Source organism: Vulpes vulpes, chromosome 6 (genome assembly GCF_048418805.1).
Source record: "Vulpes vulpes isolate BD-2025 chromosome 6, VulVul3, whole genome shotgun sequence".
Lineage (NCBI taxonomy): Eukaryota > Metazoa > Chordata > Mammalia > Carnivora > Canidae > Vulpes > Vulpes vulpes.
This window is the reverse complement of record NC_132785.1, coordinates 50,752,272-50,776,180: the sequence shown is the minus strand read 5'-3', so window position 1 is coordinate 50,776,180 and position 23,909 is coordinate 50,752,272. Positions and strand designations below refer to the sequence as shown.

The 23,909-nt window shown below is 38.6% G+C and overlaps 1 protein-coding gene across 7 annotated transcripts in view; it reads left to right on the top strand.

Moving 5' to 3' along the window:
• Window positions 1-23,909, top strand: part of NALCN (sodium leak channel, non-selective) — a 312,076-nt gene that overhangs the window by 206,832 nt on the left and 81,335 nt on the right. For all 7 annotated transcript variants that reach the window (XM_072760965.1, XM_072760968.1, XM_072760967.1 and 4 more), the window contains 2 exons: window positions 17,421-17,557; window positions 19,327-19,468. In XM_072760965.1, coding sequence (XP_072617066.1) covers window positions 17,421-17,557; window positions 19,327-19,468 — 279 coding nt within the window. The remainder of the gene's footprint in view (window positions 1-17,420; window positions 17,558-19,326; window positions 19,469-23,909) is intronic.

The window sequence follows — 23,909 nt, the reverse complement described above, 5'->3', positions numbered from 1 at the left end:
TATTACGGAGAAGTAAAAGTCAACATGAAGGTGGTAATTTAAGCCTTTAGAATTCCTAAGTTTACCCTGGTTCCTGAGGAACAACAAATGAATCATATAAGCCATGAGGAGGAGCTTGAAATATGGATGAGAAGTCATAGTCCAAGCATAGGAGAAAAGTTCAGAATGTGTTTGTCATCAAATCCAAAGGTAAAAGTGTTTCAAGAAGGAAACTGGTCAACAATCTCAAAGACTTCAGAGAGGTGAAAAAAATGTCACCATAGAAAACACTTCTATTTATAATAATATCAAGAAGGATGAAATACTGAGCAGTAACCTTAACCAAGGAGGTAAAAGATTTCTACACTAAAACTGACAAAACATTGCTGAAAGAAGTTACAAAAGACACAAGTAAATAGAAAAACATCTGTGTTCATGAACTAGAAGAATTAATATTGTTAAAAGGTCCATACTACCCAAAGTGATCCATAGGTTCAGTGCAATCCCTATCAAAACTCTAATGTACTTTTTTGCAGAAACAGAAACAACAACAAAAAAAAAAAACTAAAATTCATGTTGAATCTCAACAGTCCCCAAATAACCAAAACAAACAAACAAAGTCCCAAAAAGAACAAACTAAGTTGAGGCCTCACGTTCTCTAATCTCAAAACATACCACAAAGCTACAATAACTAAACAGCATAGTACTAACATAAAGACAGACTTGTAGATCAGAAGAAAGCCCAGAACAGAAGAAAGCCCAGAAATAAACCTTCATGTCATGATCTTCAATAAGGATGTCAAAACCACACAGGGGGAAAAGGAAAGTCTCTTTAATAAGTGATGCTGGGAAACTGGATGTCCACATGCATATGGGAGGGACCCTTACCTTAAACTCTATACAAAAACTAACTCAAAATGGATTAAAGAACTTAATGTAAGACTTACAACTATAAAACTCCAAGAAGAAAACATTCCAAAAAAGTTTCATGACATTGAAATTGGCAATGACTTTTTGGATATGACATCAAACATAACAAAGGCAAAAAAAATTGACAAATGGGACTATATCAAACTTAAAAGCATCTGTGCATCAAAGGAAACAATCAACATAATGAAATGACACTCTATGTAATGGTAGAAAATATTTACAAATCATTTATCTGATAAGGGGTTAATATCTGAATATATAAAGAATCCTACAACTCAACAGCAACAAAAAACAAGTCGTAAAAGACTTGAAAAGACATTTTTCCAACGAAAATAAAAGAATGTCCAAGAATCATATGAAAAGATGCTCAGCATCACTAATCATTAAAACTACAATGAGATACAACCTCACAGTCATTATTATGGCCACTATTAAAAAAACTAGGAAATAAAAAGTATTGGCAAGGATATGGAGAAATTGGAATACTTGTGCATTATTGCTGGTAATGTGCAGCCACCTTGAAAAATAGTATGAAGGTCCTCAAAAAATTAAAAATGGATATATTCCAGTAATACCACTTCTGGGTATATATGCAAAAGAAAAGGGTCTTGAAGAGATATTTGCAAACCCATGTTTGTTGCAGCATTATTCACAATAGCCAAGAGGTGGAAGCAACTCAGATGTCCATTAGCAGGTGAATGGATGAAGAAAATGTGTAGGCATACAATGGATTATTATTCAGCCTTAAAAAGGAAGGAGATTCTGACACATGCTACAGCATGGATGAATCTTGAGGATATTGTGGTCACTGATATAAGCCAGTACCATATGATTCCACTTCCGTAAGGTTCCTAGAGGAATCTGGTTTGTAGAAACAGAAAGTAAAATGGTGGCTGCTAAGAGCCGGGAGCTGGTGGGGCGGGGGGGGGGGGGGGGGGGGGGCAATGGGAGGAGGCAGAGGGGAATTCAATGTCTACAGAGTTTTAGTTCTGCAATATGAAAAAGTTCTGAAGGTCTTTTGCACAACAAGATGAATGTACTTGCTGTAACACTACTGAACTTTTGATCACAACTTAAAAAAAATTAATGAAAAAATAGCAACCATATTAGCAGTAAGGAGTTGGTAAGTGACAGTGAAGACAGCAAGCTCAGGCACTTGAGTGGAAGTTGGGTTCTAGGAGATGAGCAATGTATTACAGCTAAGGAAGTGAAGACTGATTACCAATCCTTTCTTCTTCGACTTGTCATCCTCAATGCTTCCAGACAGACACTACTGGCCAATTCTTAATGTTTTTAGTTATGTCAACACTGTTTACCATAGGGCTACGCAACCTTCTTTTCCATGTGGCATGCATGGAGAGTGATGTTTGCCCAACTCACAAGGTCAACCGCTGGGAATCCCAGGCAGTTGGAGGCATCAGATAACCAGAATTCCTGCTGCTCCAGGAAACACTGAGCTGCCCAGGAGCCAGAGGATCAATCCCCTCAAGAAGCTACAAATCATTAGCAACTGGGGGTTGGGAAATGGTCTTTCCTGGAAACCTTTGAGGTTACGTAACTCCACTTGAAGCCACTCTCAACATCTTTTGGTCAGAAATGACTCTACAGTCATCAATTTACATATTGCTCCCCATAATTTTCCGTAATTTAAATCTCAGGAGGTCATCTTACATAGTATTTGCTCTGCTATTTCTGAAATTACTTCATTGTTAGGCCTTTGTTTAATAATAAATTCTTATGTCAAGAAAGACATGAACAGCAGTAAAATCAATTTAAACAGATGAAGTGACTAAGGCTGCAAACTGTTCAGATCAGAGTTCAAACCAATAGGTCACAACAGAGGCTCAGAATTTGGGGGTATTAATTATCAGCATTAGACATGGCCTAGAAATCCAGAAGTCAATGCAAAAAGGGGAAACAGCTGACCAGAATTTTGGAGTTAAACCAATGATAGCTAGGGATCAGAGCATCAGACAGAGAAGGTACGTCTTAGAATTTATGTCCTCTGGTTGTGCATTCAGTTGTGTACCTCAAAAAGGTATGTTGAAGCCTGAACCTTTAGTATGTGTGAGGGTGACCTTATTTAGAAATGGGGTATTTGCAAATGTAATCAAGTTAAGATGAGGTCTTTAGGGTGAACCTGAATCCCCTATGACTGGTGTCCTGATATGAAAAGAAGAGACAGACAGATGGGAACACCACGTGATGACAGAGACAGACACTGTGAGGTGTCCGCAAACTAGGGAGCATCAAGGATTGCTGACCATCACCAGAAGCTAAGAGAGAGGCACGGAATAGGCAGACCCTCAGAACCCCCACAGGGCACCAAGCCCCCATACATCTTGATTTTGGACTCCCAGCCCCCTAGAACTATGAGACAATAAACTTCTGTTGTTTTTAAGCCACCCAGTTTTGGTACTTCGCTACAACAGCCCTCAGAAACTAACACAACCACCAGAGCCTTGTTCTCTGGCCTCAAGAAGTGTTTCCTTTTTGGTGCTAGGACGTAAGTAGCTGAGAGCATGGCACAATGGGGGGTAGCGGGTACTCCTCAGGACACAGGCCAGCTGTCACCAGCCAAGAGCAGCATTCTCAGCAGTTGGAATCTTTACCTTCACCCTTAATCAAATAAGTCCATAAAAAGTGAGCTTTATGAACTTGAAACTTTCTTGGAAGAAGAGTTCTTCTAAGCTTTTTCAGACTTTCATTCTGTGAATGATTGACCCAAACCAGATCACTTTTAGAAACCTTGATCTTTGTCTCATTCCACTGGCACTTGGAACTTTTTATGAATTACCTTAAGGCTCTCTTGCCTTTAAACAAATATGAAATGACTTGCCTATATTGATGAGTTGTTGGTTGTACCATTCTACAATTATGCTAACACAAAATTACTTTCATTACATTTTTTTCTATAGCACTCTACAAGGCAACCCCTCAATTTTGAAAATGGGAAGGTTTGTAGGGAAAACATGCCCAAACTGGAGGAGAAGCTCCGCCTTCAGTCTGCCCAAAATCAGCACACCCCGCCTTAGGCCTGTTGCTTAGCTGTGTGGACTCTATCTTGTTTGCTTTCTGTAATCAAGAGAACAAAATTTTTTTTTAATGAACAGCAATTTTTTTTTCTTTAGATCCTTTCACAGTATGGAAACTGGATTGTTACAGTTTTCAGGAAAAAGCATGACAGACAATTGGTTTTCAGTTTCATGAATTGCAAAGGGATTCTTTTGTAGCTATGTTAGGACTATAAGGAGCGGAGACTATAACGAGTGTTAACCGATATGTACCTAAACTCAAATCTGAGTACACTGGAAGGGTTGTCATTGCCTCAACTCCTTTTGGATTTAGGTTTAACACAGTCCATCTGTTCTTTGTTCTGAGTCTCAGCCTATGTATTTTCCATTCTTTCCAAAACATTATTATCTGCTTATTCATTTGTTTCTCAAATCTTTGAATCCCTACATTGTTCAAAAGTACCCGGGCTGGGTACTAAAGAGACAATAATAAGCAGTTGAATTCTCTGCTCTCCTGGACCTTATGGTTTAATGGAGGAGTTGTAGATAAATCAAATAACCAAAGTAGTGAATAAATATTTACAAACTGAGATGAACATTCTTCAGAAAAGAACACCATTTGAGTGAGAAGTTCATAGAGGACACTGACCCACATGGGAGTGAGAGCAGTGAGGGCGGTGAGGAAGGAGAAAGAAACACTTGAGCTAAGTTATAAAGGATGAGCAGCAGTGATTTCATAAAGGTGTTGACAGGGAGAGAGGAGAGGAGAACATTGCAGAGAGAAAGAAGAGCGTTCAGCATGACCAGAACATAGAAAGTTCAGGGTGAAGTGGTTTAAAGTGAATATGGAAAAGCAAACAGGTCACATACCATGCAGCACTCTGAGAAACATGCAAAGAATTTTACATTTGACCTAAGAACATGGGAAGCCTCAGAAGGCTTGAAGGTGGGAGGTGATAGTAAATTAGAGAGCTGTTTGGGAAGTAAAATCAGCAGGGACATGGTGAGAGTTTGGATTTAAGAACATAAGTGAGAGAGTCTTGGGGGTAACTCTTGGATGAATGATGGTAACATTCACTGAAGCAGGAAACATTAGCACAGAGCCCTATCTGAAGGAAAAGATTGACAACTCCACCTTGGGCATGTTGTGATGAGTTTGGGCCTAAGCAGAGACAGACACCTAATGGCTGCATATGCACATCAAGAGTTCAGGAGTGAGGGCTGGCTGGCTAGAGATACAAACATGGATAGTCAATGAAATCTTCACATACCCAATGCCTACCATGTGCCAGGCACTGTCCTAGGCATGTGGGCTATGTCATTGAAGAAACCAGCCAAAAGTCCTCACCCTCTCTGATTCTTCTTCAGTCTTAGTGATGTTCTCTGTATAGACAAAATAGTGAAAATTGTGAATCTGGTGAGATAGTATAGAGTGGAAAGAAAAGAGATATCATAACCTTGTAGAAAAATGTTTAATAACTCCAAGTGATTTACCATTAAGGCAGCACAAATAATCTCTCTCTGATTTTCTCCATGTCAGTTTGGCTTATGGTTTTGTTACAAATAATCAACTCTCTCTCTGTCTCAAGTTCAAGCTCCCAACAAGAGAAGATCTGATTGGTCCAGCTAGTCAGCCTTATTCCTTCTAGGCCAGAATTTCATGTCCCTGACTGCTTACAGTGCTTGTCATCCATACAGAAAACCATCATCTTTCAACAGGTCCATATCTAGACCAAACCACAAAGAGGGCCACCCTGAACTGTGGCTGGTTTCCTAAGACAATCTATTCTCCTAACTCTCCACCCTGGCCTCTGCTCTGAGAAACTAGACCCAAAAGGAGATGTGGAGCTGTAAAGGATGGGACTGTGTTCCTTCCCTAGTTCTAGAGCAGAAGTCACACTTGTAGCTCTGTGGAGTAGGGGTCAGGGGAAGATTTGAACCAGAAGACCTAGGAGACTAGATCTAACTGAACTAATTTTTAATAAAAGGTGGCCAGAAAGTTATGGAATTTGTCTAAGAGCAGCAACCATCTTCTTTTGATTTATTCATGATTCTGCTTCCACATGCTTGAGGGTTAATGAGTTCATCTTATCCTTTCTTTACATTCCACTCAGTGTGCTTGCTCAGTAGTAGGTACAGTGAGAGGTGGAGCATGTCTGGCATTCTCACACAGCCATATGACTATCGAATATTTTTTACTCCGATATTAACAAAAGAATGACTTAAATTATTTCTAGGAAATGAGAAATATACATGCATGCTATTTGGTTTGATGTTATTCCTATTTCCATTTTGCTTTGCATAAAATATGTTGATTAACGTGAATTTTCATAGTGCATCTAATAAGCCCTTTTTATCAAAGTCTGCAAAATTGAATAACTCTACAATCTGCCATAAGCATATTCAGGAATGGTACTTGGAAAATGCATGAATTGCCAAGGAAACAGAGCACAGCTGAGGTTCAAGACCCCAACATGGGGACTACAATATATGTGTCTTCCATACCTCCAATTTAATGTGTGGTATTTATTTTATGACAAATACCATTCCTGATACTAGTTATATATGCACTAAGGTGGAACAAATAAGGAAATTTACTGCAGATCATGTCACACTGTCGGAGAAAGAAGTTACAGATAAGGAAAGCGGAGATGCCAGATGAACCCTAAAGCATCAGATTGGAGTAGGAGTATCAGTATGAACTCAGTTTAAGATAGAAGATGGATGGATGGATACATAGATACATAGACAGATATATAGATACATGGATGGATTCATATATATGATCTAAGGTTACATAAGACCATCCATACATACATAGTTGTTAGGTATAAATATGTATGTATAACATCATTTTATATACATACATGTATTTGCTAGCTCTTTCTTTACTTTGAGTAAGCCTAGGAGCAGTGGCATACCAGTGGCAACAAGCAAACCCAGTGCCAAGATTTTCATTTCTAAATGCCATACTCCAGGAAAGAAAATCAGGACTCTTTGTGGAGAAATAGTTGATTGTCAAGCTCAGTCTGAAAACACAAGATAAGACTTAAGTATTTTGTGGAGCCCAGAAAGTAAGGAAGAACCTTTTAAAAAGAAAGGAAAATAAAAAGGTATATCAGAAGAGTGGAGAAGCCAACTGAAAAAGCCCCCAATAGCCAAAGCAAGAGCAATTTGAGCAATAAAATAAATAATGATAGTATTAGATTATTGATCCAGAGAGTGAAATAAACAACCAAAACTCACACTTGTGTATAAATAAATGATTGAATTTAAAACTAGAGAAGTGGCAACTCTTACTCACAGAATAGTGGCAAGTAAATAGAAATAGAAATAATAGAATAATAAATGAGGGAAATAGAAAATCACCATTAGAACATTACAATTATAATTGTGGCAGGTGGGATCTACTGATGGATGCTGAAATTAGTGTTAAACTTGAAGAAGAAATAGGATATTTGCATGACCTCCAAGTTCTCCCTTCAAAACTTGTTTTTTTTAATTATTCTGATGGTTTTGATATGTGTCTACAAATTCGTAGACATGTGTCTACAAATGTGTCTACAAATTGATGCTCCTCCTTCCTGAGAGAAGAACCTTAAGTCTTCTCTCCTTAGCTGTGTGCAGCTTCTACCTCATGGTTTAAAGAAAGAGTAGTATGAGGACACTATAACATTAGAGAAACCAGAAGACACACCTTACCCTTGTTACAGTTGCCATCACCAACATTAAGACTATTGGTGTCATGTTCCCCCTGATATGATGAGATAAGCGCATAATCTCCCTGATATTCTTCCCCCCAAAAATCCATAACCACAGTCAAGTCATGAGAAAACATCAGACAATCCCAAATTGCCCTCACTCTACAAGGGACCTGCCCTTGTACTCCTTAAAACTGTCAGGGTCATTCACAAATAAGGAAGATAGGAGAAATCCACAGCCTCAAAATACATGACAATGAAATATAATGTGGCACCCTGTATTGACTCTTTAAAATGATGCTGACACAAAAACCAGGGAATCCCAAATAAGTTCTCCACTTTAGTTAAAAGTATTTGACCAAGGTTAACTTCTTAGTTTTAATAAATGTTCTATGGTTATATAAGATGCAAACATAAGAAAAAGCTGGGTCAAGGGCATCCAGGAACTCTCTGTACTATCTTTGCAATCTTATGTAAGTGCAAAATGATTTCCACATAGAGTGTTATTTTTTTTAATGGGTAAGAATTTTCTATGGTAAACTCCAATAACACAACATATATGTATAAATTGTCTGCTGTGTGGCCCTGTTCAAAGACATATACATCTGTGAACCTTTATACTGTGAATATGTCATATAGAATTTATAGTTAATTATGATGTTTTGATCTTAAAAAGCTGAGGGCATATATTTCATCAGGAGCCAAACACTTTTTATGATTTTATTTCTAATGCAAAAGCTGATGAGACTTGTCATTTCTCTTTCTTCCTCTTGATCAGTAAAATAACCCATCTGAAATTGGGAGACTTGTTTGTGCTGGTTAATATGGCTTCTTCCACCTTGTAAAGAGCCTGAGAAGAGGATAATAAAATGAGGAGAAACTTCACAAATGGGCCACTTTGTCCCGTTCATGGGACACTACCGATGCCGCTTTTTTTGTTCATCTCATCACCATTGTGTTATCTTTGTCCTATGTGTGTGTAAATGTACAGTGTGAGGCCACAGGGCACAGAGTCCTGCTCTTAATTTAGAATGTGTCACCTCAATAGGAGACAGATATGCATAATTAGGAGATGATGGCATAAAGCCCTGAGCACTAAGGCTGAAGAAATTGCAAGAAATGGTGCGGAAGTCATGCCCAATTCAGATGGGAGGCAGGTAAGGAAGATGTGTCTGAAAATGATGAATTTAATGTTGTTAGCAAAGTGGGAGAAAATATTCCATATTTAAGAAATGGCAGGTACAAAATTGCAGAAGGAAAATGCATCTATTGCTTTAAAATGTTGTTTTGATGAGGCAGTATAAAACAGTTTGTAAAAGCTCAAGCTCTCGAATCAGAAACGTTGGAGTCACACCCCAGTGCTACCACTTCCAGCCATGTGACCTTGGGCAGCTGTTTTAAGCTCCTGTGACCTCAGTTTCCATATCTGTAACATGCTAGAGTATGGAGCAACATCCAGGGCCAAACTGGGGGATTGAGTAGTGTTAGCGATGCAAAGTGTTCAGCCTAGTGTCTAGCACTCATGTTTAATAGCTACCAGTTATTGTTATTCCGAGAAATCTTCCTAGCAGGGATGATTTTTAAGGGAGTTAACCAAATGTAAAAGGGAAGTGTGTTGCAAGCATTGTGGGAGGACAATATGTTTGTATGTTTGGAGGCACACATACATCACATCAAGTAAGACTGTGGGAGGGGCTGGCAAGCCAATATTGTTGGAGTGTAAAGAGCAAGGAAGGCATGGGATGGAGGTTGGTGGGGGGGGTATCATTTCTGTCATGCTAAGAAGATTCAAATTTCTTATATACACAATTGACCACCCTTGAATTACTTTAAGGACCAGGAACATGATTATGTTTCTTTTTCGAGTGTTCTGAAAAGAAAAATGGGATTCAAGGAGCAAGACTAAGATGGAAACGCAGTTAGGGAGGATGGAACCCAGTTCAGGAGTGGCAGTGAGATAAAACCAGGATGCATGGGGGGGGGGGGGAGCTGCTGACTTCAGCAGTGTGGGAAATATGGGTGGCTGGTGAGAGCAGCCCCTCGGTGCCGCCGGGAGAGGATGGAAGATGAGCAGAGAGTTAGTGCAGAGGAGCAGCATACATGGTCCGTGGAGAGTGCAGGCAACTCTTGTGAGAAGAAAGTTTGAAAAGGGAAGGAAAGAGGGAAAAACACTAGATCAGGAGTAATGTTCGCCACTCTCTATTTAAATCAAGAGTCTTAAGAAAATAAATCAAACAACACTGAAAAGGGGCAGAAGGTAGGGAGTGGCAAAGGTTGAGGGAGTCCCACAGTGGATGGAGGAGAGGCGCTGGACAGGACAGCATGTGAGCATCCTCTGCACTTCTCCCCACTGGCTGAGATGAGAGCATCTCCATGCAGGGCCAGCAGCTATGGTGGCATAGTGAGAGCTCTGGTTTTTATAGCACATTTTCCCTTGAGGAATTCAAATTACAGACAATATGCTATCTCACTTATCTATCTGGCATTTATATGAAGGAAGGAAGATCCTCATTTCTCATTTGAGAACACTGAAATCCAAAGTGGTTAAGGGATTATAAAACTGAACAGAAATTGAAATCCACATCTTCTTACTTTTTTTTAGACTATGTTTTCTCCTGTGTTTTCTAAATCAAAACAGGGAGGACAATTATGGGAGTATAAATATATGTATACACGCACACACACACTCATATATATACATACATATACATACAGTATACATATTCTAAATTCCCTTTGGTGTGGCCTTTTCCTATTACTTACTGAATATCCGTCTCCTAACAAGAGCCAACTATCTAGTTTACATGGAATTCTAATATAATTTCATCTGAGGTAGAGCAAAAAAAATGCATTTTTTATCATAATGAACATGTTTCTATGACTCAGTAAGTTTCCTAATGGAAACAACTGTGTCTCAGTTGAATAACACAAGAGAAATATAATGTAAAATAGAGGGACCTAGGCAAAAACAAAAACAAAAAAACAAAACAAAACAAAAAAAAACACCAAAAACCCAAAACATACAAAAGCAAACTGTGTTCATTACAATTGTCTCTAAGAAATCATTAAGTCCATTAATGGGATTTCAAGGGACAATCATATAAGGAAAACCTGTCCATTCAATGTAATTTGGTATTCTTGTTTTGAATAGTTTCTTTTCCTCTTACTAACTTGTTAGCATTTTCCTGTAGTCTAAGCCTTGTAACTGCTATTCACATTGTGTCACAAAGTAACCTTCTGAAGGACATTTCAAGCTGTAAGATCTTAAGTTCCATGCTATGTACATTTTAGAGATGTCATAAGGTGAGGTAAGAGTAAGAACCCTTCATAAGTGCCCTGCCAGTCTCCCAAATCAGGAAGCACAGAACAGCCACTTAATTCCCCAGGGCACCAGCTCCTCCAAGAATACACCTCTTCTTCCTATTTTCTTCAGGGTCATGCTGTAAGGATGAATGAGCAACACCTCTGAATCTATTGAGAGATGTAGGAAAAGAAAACCACCTGCCATTAATCAACTGATGTTATAAAGTTACTTTGAACAAATACTTTGGGGTTCCAGCTGTTATATTACAATGTATCTTTTATGGCCCACAAGCCAAGAAATAGAGTCCTTCAGTTTGTAGTAGTAAAACCTCGATGTGACCTTGGCAGTGCTGGATGTATTCCAGACTTTCTGTAAAAGGGGGGAGAACTGGCAACTTGAACACTTTTTAGGGACACATTTTTAAAACTATATAATAGAGCTGTCTTACATTCAGTCATGTGGCTGACGGCCTTTTGCCCAGAGCAAAAAAAGAAAATATCCTCCCTTCTAAGAAATTCTTGCTTGGACTCAAAAGCCTAGTGAGGAATATTCTTTATATTTCTTATCAAGGTTTTATAGTAACACAGGGACATGGATATTAATAAAGACCAACAATCTGATCATTACTCCAGTTATCCAGTCTGTCTTCACCCAGACACCATGCATTTGGGGTTGTAAAATCACAGGTGCAAAATAGCAAGAGAAACTTGCTTGAAAAATAATAGTTCATGCTTTAGGAGGAGTCTCCGTTCTAAATTACTGTGTCATATATAGATCCAGAAAAGCTGGATAATGCCATTGTATAAAGAAGCAAAGAGAATTCAGCCTTAATTTACTCAGGTGACAAAGAGGAACTTCTTTCCCCAGATTGCACATAATGTGGCCATTTTTCATATATCGAACTCTGCCAAAAAAATACTCTTCAGACACATCAACCTACAGGTCTGTGCACATTTTTCAAACAGCATGGACTAGATTTTAAAACGAGAATCTTTCCCCCATCTGAATGCTTTTTAAATTGTTTTCTTTTCCAAAGTCCCACCAAAAATTACCGAAAAAAATTATTTAACATAATCCTTCAATTCACTTATTTGTTGCAGTGTTTAGCAAGGGACTGAAAACTGAATAATGTTGGAATATTTTAACAGAAGAGAACACAGGCTGGAAGATGGAAGGTGTAAGCAATGAGGCAGAACAGCGTATGTGTCATGCAGAGCAATTACACCTAACTCTCTTGAGAAGCACAAGGAAAGCAAAAGGCTTTCAGCCGCCCAATGTGTAATGGTATCTCCACAAGACATATGCTGAGCCATAGAATAGCACTGAGCTTAGATGATTTATATATTTTATTTTATTTTATTTTATTTTTTGATTTATATATTTTAAAGCTCAAGGTTTGAATTTTTCTCTTTGATTCTGATTTCTTTTTTTGCAAATGTGGGTTTTTTTTGGGGGGGGGGGTTCTTTTTTAACCATTTGAGTCTGTTACAAATCTATCATATGATCCATCCATTGCAGCCAGACTTTGTGCTCCGCTGAAGCCATTATAGACTTTCCTTTGTGCTCTTCTTTACATTAGCTTTTTCAACATAAAGACTAAAATCTTGGGTTCACTACACTAGGTTCCTTCCATTCAAGCGTTTTGATCTTTGAAATGATTTTTAAGTGAATATTTACAAGTACAATTGCTATACATTAGAAAGTCTGCTTTTGTGGCATAATATAATGATCTTAAATTATTATCCTGTATATTCAGTGTAACCCATATTACACTGCATCACTTGCATCACAGTACATTTAATCTTGGGACAATCTGTGCTTAAATGCAAGAAGGGGAAAGAATTTGGATAAAAGGTACAATAGGGTTTATCGTGTATTAAGTACTTGAACAGTGGCTTCCAAGTACCAGGCAGTACTTTTCTTTACCCTGGCTGCCTCATCTTCATCCTCCACACACACTCCAGTCCCGTCTTGCTCTTTGGCCTTTTTCCCCCTCATTTTGTATCTTGGCCAAAATCATGGACCAGGGAAGGAGAATTGGTTCTCGTTAAGGTGATTAATAGCAGTGGAGTAAGAATTTGATGATTTTGCTTAACTCCATCATCTGTCCTTTTTTCTTTTTAACTTTTTACTGGATTCTATCATCCATATAGAAAAAGGCATTTTGCTAAACTTTTACTGATTGAACACACCCATTACCCAAAGGAATACCAGCTATTCCTCAAAAGCCCTTCCCCATATGCCCTCTGGGTCATGATGCTTCACCCCACCTCAGGATGACCACGCTCCAGACATAAGCAGGATAGAGTAGTGTTGCCTGCTTTTTAACTTTATATAAATGGAATTATTTGGGATGTATTTGTTTGCATTGTCAGGATTCATTCATTCAACATTAGTTTGTAAAATTCACCCTAATTCTTGTGCTTGGATGGAGTTTATTGACTCAAATTCATAAATATACCACAGTTTACTTCTCCATCCAGCTGCCAGTGGGCATTTGAGGAGAGTACCATTTTGCACAGCTGTGGGCATGCGAGGCTGTGGTGTGCATGTGGGCATGTTTCTGGTGGGTGTGTGCCTGAGAGAGGGTTTGCTGAGTTACTGGATGTGTACATGTTCATCTGTAGTCAGTGCTGCTTAACTGTGAACAGCAGAAAGAGCACTTGGCAGCTGCCATTCACAAAGAGGCCCCTTCCTGCTTGTAGAAGATTCTATCCAGTGCCTCCATAGTGAGATCAATATATCTGCCACCCATGCATCCACCCATCTTTGTCTGGTTTAACTGGCCCTTCTGCACATATGTGGAGCCTTGACACCTGATGTCTCAGAGGATTTGCAGCATCTTCAAGAAACTTCTGTGTCATCAAAAAGAGCTTCTCGTTTGCTGTTTATAGTTTTAAAGTTCTATGATCAGTTCATTATGAATTCTAATTCATTTATTTACAAACAGCTATTATATTTCTATTCTCTGGAAAGGACTGTGAAAGTGAACTAAAAACAGAATCTTGCCCCTGAGTAGTTTACAAGTTTGAGGAGGTATAAATAACTCTAACACAAAGTAGAATGAGATGAGCTCCATTTTAAAGACATAAAGTCAAGGGGACTATATTTTAATACTGGTAACCGACCAATGTTAACATCATATTCTAGCATATTTGATAAGATATTACAAAATTTTGGAATGCCTGGATGGCTCAGTGGTTGCCGTTGGCTCAGGTCATGATCCCAGGGTCCTGGGATCAAGTCTCACATTGGGCTCCCCACAGGGAGCCTACTTCTCCCTCTACCTATGTCTCTGCCTCTCTCTCTGTGACTCTCATGAATAAATAAATAAAATCTTTAAATAAATAAATATTAGAAAATTTTATGTCTAAACTTATTCTAAACATTTCTCAGTTCACTCAGTTCACCAATGGTAGATGTTAAGTTCAGGTTAAGTGCCATAGAGTCTATTTATATTCTATTCTGTGAATCCAGGGATACTTATACTCCATGCCAACAAATGTATTCAATCAGTAAATGGGTATTTTCTGCTTCTCTCTCTACCTTTAAGAATATACCAAAAATCCTTTCTTTTATTTCCAAGTTATCTGCTAAAGAGTTTAGTTCTGCTGATTATTATATAATTATTCATTTAACATATGTTTGTTTAGCTTACTTTGTGCCAAATAGTATATCAGGCTCTGAATATGAATAATGAAACCCACCCAACCCCTGCAAGGATCCTTGTCCTCCTAGTGTTGACAGTCTCAAGGGTGGGTGGGGGAAGAGAAACAGTGTCCAAGTCACCATATGCTGGAATTTCAACTACTCTATGTAGTGGATTTAATAGTATGGCCCCAAAATTCATGTCTACCTGGAACCTCAGAATGGGATGTTATTTGAAATTAGATTTTTTCAGATATGATCAGTTAAGATCATACTGCTTTAGGGTGGGCCCTAATTTAAATGATTGATGTCTTTGTAAGAGAAAAGTGAGGGAGACTCAGACACAGAAACACACAGGGAAGAAGGCCTTGTGATTTCGGAGGCAGATGACACAGTGATGGAACTACAGGTTAAGGAACACGAACATTGCCAAGAAATTGAGTCAAGGAAGAACTCTTTCCTAGAGCCTGCAGAGAGAGCATGGTGCTGCTGATACCTTGATTTAGGGCTTCCAGCCTCCAGAATACTGGAAGAAGTCTCTAGAAATAAAAGTAGCACCATCATTTTTTTTTTTGAATTTTCTCCCTTTGCTCCTCACCTTGAGCTCCCAGCACTTTGTTTGTATCTCAGCTAGAATAGCTATTATATTTGTCATTATCTGTTTACGGACCGATCTATCCATTACAACGTGGGCTCCATGAGAGCAAATACTGTGTCTTAGTTATTTTTATATTCCCAGAACTTTGCAGGGAATCTGGTCTCTGGAATTTGATTTATAAGTGACTACACCAATACATAAGTAAATGAGTCAGCAAAGTCATGAATTAAATCCTTCATTTCTGCTCTATCTTCTTGGCCTGTCTTTGGCCTTATATAATTGCCTTTCTCTCTAGTCTGACTAAACAAACCACCTTTTCTTTTTCTGTGTGCTCTCCTTATTACTGACAAATATCTTTTTACAAGTTATGCCAATAAATTTTTGGAAAACAAGTCTCTTCCTCATGAATTTCTTTGTTTATATATGGAGCCATTTTTCTTTTTTTAAGATTTATTTATTTGAAAGAAAGAGAGAGAGAGAGAGAGAGTACACATGCTGGGGAGGAGCAGAGGGAGAGAGAGAATCCCAAGCAGATTCCCTGCCAAGCACAGAGCCCAACATAGAGCTTGATCTCAGGACCCTGAGATAATGACATAAGCCAAAACCAAGAGTTAGACACTTAAGCAATGGAGCCACCCAGGCACCCCTGCAGCCATTTTTTAATTGCTTGCATCTCATGGAAAAGCTAGTTGGGAGCTAAGTCTTCATCACTGTCACCATCACAGCCATCAAACGATTGGGAGCGTGTTGTGTTGTGTTGTATTCCACTTGGGGAGACAGGAAGGCAATGAACAACAGTCAACCCTTCTTATGAGGTCACTGTCTAAGTCAGAAATCCACAGACAAGCCCCCAAATTAAATAAGACATACAGATGGCTACAGTAAAATATTTATATTATATAAAACAAGAATTTAAGAACAGTTTCTGAGTTTTATGAAAAATGAGGCACATTTTCTGAACTAGAAATAAGACCTATAATCTCACTCTGAGCTCACACCAATTGGACAACTGAGCCATATATTATATTGAAATTGGATGTTCCCCCAAATGCAACGGTCATGTTCTCTCTGGCTGGTTTGGATACCCCTACTTGGGGAGGAGGGAAGAATTGCCACCCTTCTTCCTGTTATAAAAGTTATAAAAATATTCTCAGCCTCCCATGCTAATCTTTTCACAAACCAGAGACAGGTTGTAATTAGAAAGTAAGAGCATACCCAGCAAGGAATAAGAAGCTGCTGGTTTTTGAAACACACTTCCCTAACCCCACCAGAGAGGCTGTCTGAATTTGGTGGACTCTTTGAACGGGTTCAGTGGTCAGAGGTGCAGGCTAGAGAGCAGAACAGGAGATAGGTGGATATGGAGAGGTTATCCCGTCTATAGAGAGCTCTGAGAGGAGGGAGTAGTAAAGAGACGTAAGGAAGGTCTGCAAGAGAAGTCAGCCTAGGACAGGAAAGAAGGTGGAGTGAGAAGGGGTAGAAGCACCCTACTTCATTTTTCAGGCCAAATCCATCCTTATGATGGCTCCTTAGCTAAGCACCGGTTCCAGTTTATGTTGTCAAGTTTCTTTCCCTGAAATCTAATTTGTATAACTACAAAATATATATAAAAAATATAAAAACCATTGTAGATAGATGATACATAGATGATGAATTCCATTTGCTTGTCATTTCTTGCAAAGATATGTTATGGCATATAATGTAATAATTCATCTTACAACTGAATAAAGAACTCTTCCTGTAGGTACCAAATGTGTTGTTTCCATTTTGAGCTTTTCTCTTTAATCTGCTAGAATAAATGACCCGTTTTCCTGACATTTTCCCTCTTTGCAAATATTACCACTCAGGAGTTTCATTTCTTTTTATTCTTTTTGATTTTGTATTATAGCACACATAAAACAGATTTTATTGTTATGTTATTATACATGCTAGTGATAAATAAGCAAACAAAAATAATGTTTGTTATGAAAGGGGGTTTGTATTTGGTAATAAAAGAACATAAATTTTTCTTCTAATTTTTTCTGCTTTAGTTTTTTGCTTGGTTTAGTTGTGGTTTTGTTTTCTGGGTGGTTAAAGTTCGAACACACACGGAGCATAGATGCCAGGTGACAAAGTGCACTCGATGGGGCTCTGCTGCCATCTACCGTTCGCCACGTACCAACTCATTGTTTTTCTGATTCCAAAAATCCAGTCTATGACTTGATAGTACAATAAGTTCCCCCCTTTCCTTCTTTCTATTTTTTCTTTAGTTAAAACAAAGTGAAGCGAATGCGGACACCAAAGAAAAGCTCCCCTTGCGACTTCGAATCTTTGAAAAATTTCCAAACAGACCGCAAATGGTGAAAATCTCAAAGCTTCCTTCAGATTTTACAGTTCCTAAAATCAGGTATTAACATATTTCTTTCATCGTATATATCACAGACACAGTCAACGATTTCTCTTAAATCTGATTCAGCCCTTTTTTCAAATTCGTGTTTCAAAGAAGGGTATATTTTTAAGTTATGTATACTTCTACTCTCTTTATCTATTTTAAAAACCATTCACCCCTTTAAGTGGTATATTCAGAATGGTCATTCAACAGCGGCATTAAGCTGAGGCAAGAAGGCTGCTTCCCCCTGCTTCTCCCTGAGATTCCCCTCAGGGATTGGATCCCCAGATAACTGTCACAGGTACTCAAGGTTGCAGTAGACACCAAACTCTGACCTTCAACCCTATAAGGATAAACTTGTCTTTTGAGGCCTTTTATTGTCAAGTAAATAGAGAAATGCCACCAGCCAGGTTTCTGCACTACTGTGCTTGTTTAGAATATCTGTCTAATTACAGTATCATTTGTCTTCTACCTTATTTTGAAGTTTAAAAATTCTTTAATGCATTTAGACAAAGAACAAGTGTTGCATTATAAAGACTTGCTTAAAAGCATGTTAAGTCTGTTGTCATTGTTTCTTTATGCATCATAAACCAACATAACCAATCCGGAGAGAATGGTACCTCGTTCCTTCTCATCTTTAGCTTGTTCTTAATTTAGCATGGAAACAACCTTGGAAAACCCTGGTGAAAGTGTTTGCCCAATACTCTCACCTCCGGCTCTGATGGCTCCTTGTCTTCCACTTTTATAAGAAGAAACATGGCATTTGCCACATATATTAATTTGATTTTCTACCACTTTGCCCTTCAGTTGAACATTTGCATAAAAGATGCTTTAAAACGTTTATTTTTAAAAATTAAAAGACACTATTTCAGTTGTAGCTCAAAATTACAAATAGAACCAAAATAGTTGAAATATGCCATTTTAAAAGATTTTGTTTATTCACTTGAAAGAAAGCGAGAGAACACATGTGCTAGTGGGGGGAGGGGTGGAGGAAGGCAGGGAGAGAAGGCGCAGTGGACTCCAACTGGGTTGGGACTCTATCCCACAACCCTGAGATCATGACCTGAGTCGAAATCTAGAGTCAGCCGCTTAACCAACTGAGAATTCCAAGTGCCCCACAATATGACATTTTTATGTAACCAGTTCTAAAAACAATTCTGTGGGGGGGGGGGGGTTTATAAAAATATGAGACTGGTTATGGTGCCATAATATTTAAAATTCAAATGGAAATATATTTGCATTTCTGATTTTAAAAAAATTTTAACTTAAAAATAGGAAGTATAAAAGAGCCACAAATTAGATTCAAGATTAGGTGTTATTTGAAAAGCTGTTATTTGAATTCTCACCATGCTTCAGAGATCAGATGAAACAAGTTTCTTTTGAGTTATTTTGAGTCCTTAAATGTAAAATTATCTCTTGAGGATTCTTATGATGAGTAGAAGTCAGAGAGATGAACTAATCCCTCTAAGTCTTAGAGGGAAAAAAAAGTATTACCACAATGAGATTCAAAGAAATACCATCAATGACTGAATATTATTTCTTAAAAGTTATTTCAGGGACATTACTTTTTTTAAACAAAACTGAAAATTCGGGAAGCTTTCTCTAAGTTCATTGTTCTGCTCATTAAATCTAAACACCACTCTTAGCATGATGGGTCTTATTTTCTGTGAACTTCTTTTCTGTTACCGTTTATCGGAGCTCAAGCACACGTGTCATTGTAAAATGCCATAACTTGCTCTGGTTTATTAACAATGCTTGACGCATGTGTGTCTACTTCATTTGCAAAGGGAAAGTTTCATGAAGCAGTTCATTGATCGCCAGCAACAGGACACCTGCTGCCTCTTACGAAGCCTTCCGTCCACCTCTTCCTCATCATGTGATCACTCCAAACGGTCTGCAATTGAAGACAACAAATACATTGACCAAAAAGTAAGAATCTTAACAGTAGAGAACAAACTGAGGGATGTGGAGGGAGAGGGTGGAGGATGGGTTAGATGGGGGATGGGAATTAAGACATTTGCTGTAATGAGCCCTGGGTGTTGTAAGTAAGTGGTGAATCACTGAATTCCACTCCAGAAATGAAGATTGCTCTCTATGTTAACTAACAAAATTTCAATTAAAAGAAAGTAAGAATCACTGCTTTAAATGGCCAAAGTTTTCATAAACATATATGTTAGAGAAAGAACTATGTAACTGCAGGGTATGGTGGGTCCTGAAATCTGATGTCTCAGGAGAATAATGAAGAAACTAATTTTGTTTGTAGAAGAAATCATGAAACCTAACATTTGCAGTTATGAATTTAAATTTTGCCTCTGTACACGTCCGCTTTTGAGCCATACCAGGTATCAGCCCTGTGACTTCGATAGGTAGCGAACCTCCCAACACTGCATTTCCTCACATGCAGAAGGACTCTGGTTGCTGACATTCAGCCAAGGCTTAATAGTGGCCTGTATGATACCTTTTGCAAGAGACCATTTTCTCTGGGGAGAAAACTCAGAGCAGGTTTCTCTAAAATCAGTCAAAATACCACTTATTAAGTGTTTAGTATGTGGCAGGAATTATCTCTATGTATGTTGTCTTATTCATGTTGTGATTTATCTATTTATCATTGAAGAGCAGATAGTGAATGTGTTCCCTCAGATTTCACAGTTAGAAAATGAAAGATTAGGGCATCTGGGTGGCTCAGTTGATTAAGCATCCGACTCTTGATCTTGGTTTCAGGTCATGATCTCAGTGTTGTGAGATCCAGTCCTGTGTAGGGTTCCATGCTGGGCATGGAGCCTGCCTAGGATTCTCTGTCTCCCTCTCACTCTGCCCTTCTCCCACCCTTTCTCTCTCCCCCTCTCTAAAAAAAAAAAAAAATGAAAGATGAATAGCAGAATTTGTAAAAGATCTTGAATGTTAGAGTTTGCAAAAGCATCTAATTTACATGCAAGTGTTTTACTTTGGAAGTCCTAGTTTATTTTTTATTCTTTTGAATTATGGCTGCCCTTTTTCTGTTGCTTATGATGAAATATGTATTTCTTTATTATCATGGAAAATAAAATACCAGTTCCTTCATCCTTCAAGATTCTCTGTTCCCCACACTGCACAAAGATTAGGCTTTTGCTCTATCTGTGCCTCTCTCCTCTGCTTCTTTTCTCTTACCTCCTCCCATCACCCCATCCCTCTCCCCAGCATCTGGTCTTCTGCTGCAGTTCCATGATTTTGTTCTCAGCTATGATCATGATGATTCCCTTATAGTGTATCTCTTCTCCTTCAAGGGTTTCCATTTATTTATTTTCTTCACATGTAATTTCTCTCTCTTCTCCAACATCGTAGAGGACAAGTCTGATGCCAGTGTCATTTTTTTTTCATTTGAATGTAATTAGGTGTTTGTTTGATGGTTGGTTGGTTGGTTGGTAGGTTTTCTGGTTTGGGGAAGCTTTTGAAACTCTCCACTGTCCTGGTTGTTCAGAAACCTTACCAGGATATACTGGTATGTTTTATTTCCTCAGAACTGACCTGAGGGTCCCTGGGTGGTTCAGTTGGTTAAGTGTCTGCCTTTGGTTCAGGTCATGATCTCTGGGTCCTGGGATCAAGCCCCATGTCAGGCTCCCTGCTCAGCAGGGAATCTGCTTCTTCCGCTCCCTTTGCCCCTCCCCCTGCTTGTGCTCTCTCTCACTTTCTCTCTTTCTCAAATAAATTTTAAAAATCTTAATAAAAAGAAAGGAACTGCCTAACTGGGGAGTCTTTTCAATTTGCAGACTGATATATTGTCAAGGAAATTTTTGTTTATTATTTATTCAATAATTACTTCTCCATCTGCTCCCTTATTCCTCATACTTTTTCCTTTATGATTGCCATCTCTTTTTCTTCTATGCTTTGAAATATTTGTTTTACTTGATTTTCCAAACCACTAAATTGATCTCAACTGAGAGCTTCCTTTGCTTTTAAATTTTGAGTAGAGAATCACAAAATGTGTGCGTAGGCATGCAATATTCTTAACCCTCCTTTAAGAACTTTCACTATTTTTTAAAAAATTATTAAATTTGTCACATTTGTTGTCCACAGTTATATTTCATTCATTCTACTATGTACAAGGCATGGACATGAAAGTGCATGTGTTTGGTGGTGGATAATCAAGTGGGAAGATAATGGCCTGATTTCAGCCAATCAGCCCGAAATGCAGTTTACATACCAGAATTCAGATTGTTTATTTTCAAAATTTATTTCAAAAGCAGACATTAAGCCAGATGTGTAGAATGAGCCCCCAGTCTAGGCTGTGGTTCTGACCAGCTATCTCTAGGAAGAGTGCCAAGAGCTGGTAGCACTTATGCCCAAAGTGGGTGTAAGTCTACAGCATGCTTTTTTAAATCCCTAATAACATTATCCCACTGGAAACACAAAATTAGCTTATGAACATTTATTTTCTGTCTGAAACCAAAGTGATGTCTCTCATACTTCCTGAACAGAATATTTTGAAGTTGATACAGAAAAAAATTAAAAAGGTTCTTGGCAGGCACATGGGGATTGAGGAGTGGTCTGAGGAGAATTTAGCATACCCAGTGCTCCCCTCTGGATGCCCACCATCATCCCTCCTGCAGCAATCCCTGTGCTAACTCACAGTCGGAGAACTTCAAATGCCATTTCTGATTTCTTTAATGTCCTTATATTTTGTGGCTTCTTTCTACCTTCTCCTTTGACAGTTGTTTCTTACTAACTGAAAGGAAGATAACAGTATGGTTTTATTCTGTAATCTTATAATTGAGCCTTTCTGATCGTCCCCTAAAATATAATGAACTAGCAAAGACACTGCTCCTCAGTGCATCCAAGTCACTCAGCATCTTAAGAGACTAGAATTTTCTGAAGACTGCAGGCAGTCCCCACACTATAAGTTTCATTGATTCCAACAAACCGTATGTGATGTTACATGAAGAAAATTATCCATGATGGGTAGGCTATCCTTCATCCACTGCAAGCCTCATTAGCCAATATGTAGGTACCCTACAATTGGGATAATATTATTTATCCCCCTATGAGCTTCATTCTCTGGATCCACACTCCAGTTGGGAAAGTGGGATGTAGAGAACATATTTTCTTTTCATCTCAGTAGCCACTGCCCTGGCATGGCAGCAGTAAGAAGACTTGTTATGTGCTACCATTCCTTCTTAAAGCTTTGTCTATATTTAGGCCTCTGAGAAAGTCACCTTCACTCTTTTCAAGTTCCCAGTGTCTCCAGCCTCCTCTGCCATCAGTTCCTAGCATCCTTCATAAATACTTGGAACTTGTCTTTGTTGAGTACCATTAGCCAGAAAACACCAAAACTGAGAAACTCACTTCACGAATTTAAGCCCGAGGATATATAAGGGGAGCAGAAATTGAAGAGGAAGCAATCTGGTATTTGTATTTTTAAATATGCCAAGCCTTTTTTATTTTTATTGAGAAACCCCAAAGCCATGTAAAATTATATAAACACACAACAAAAATCCCGAACAAAAACCATACCCCTCTTAGCTCCTCTGAGAAAGTATTTTTCAGCGAGCACTTAGAAATTTCTTATAGAGCTCCAGCTGCCTTTGGAACTGCCCCGCAGGGTCAAGTGGACAGCAAGGTTTTTCACTCAATGTGAAGAAACACTCCCAGCACTCTACAACACAAATTGAGGCTGTTGTTCTTCAAAGAGTAGTAAGAAATAAAAGGAAAATGAGAGTCTGACTTATCGTGATTTCCATGACATGAAAGAAAAGAACACTAAAATAAAGCTTTTCCCTTAATGATTTCCTGTAAGGAGAAACTTCTGACACCCACTACACTAGAGGGAATCCCTTACCCTTGCCAAGGAAAATGCTGAGTGCCCAGGAACTTGAAGATCATAAGGGATTTTAAAGGGATTTTTAAAAAGGGATTTTAAAAAACGGCAACAACCTGACAACAGAAGGTGAGGGTGTTTTGAGTTGGCAATGCAGGAAATGTGAAAACTCAAATAAGCACCTGTCAGGCAGGATTTTCTCCCAGTCATCACCCTAGGTTCCAACAACCATAAGGAACTCCATAGCAACCTAACTTTGCGGAAACCACGTTCTTAAAAATAGGTCCAATTACCTTTATCATGTAGTTTAAAATACCTGTCCTTCTCCCCATAAAAAACAAGCAAACAAAAACATAAAATCTTTAAGTTGTTGTTGCAGATCCTAAAGGAAAAAGGCAGGAAATAGTGCTTTCAAACTTCTTCCTTAGAGGGAATGGCTGCCCTTCGTGACTCCATAGAAATGTTATTCCCAAGGCTAATTCCCCGTCCCTTTCTCCTCCTGCTGTCCCTACTGGGGCATCAGCCAGGAGTTCCCTCTCCTCCTGATTATAGGACAAGCCTGCATCTCTCTCTCTCTCT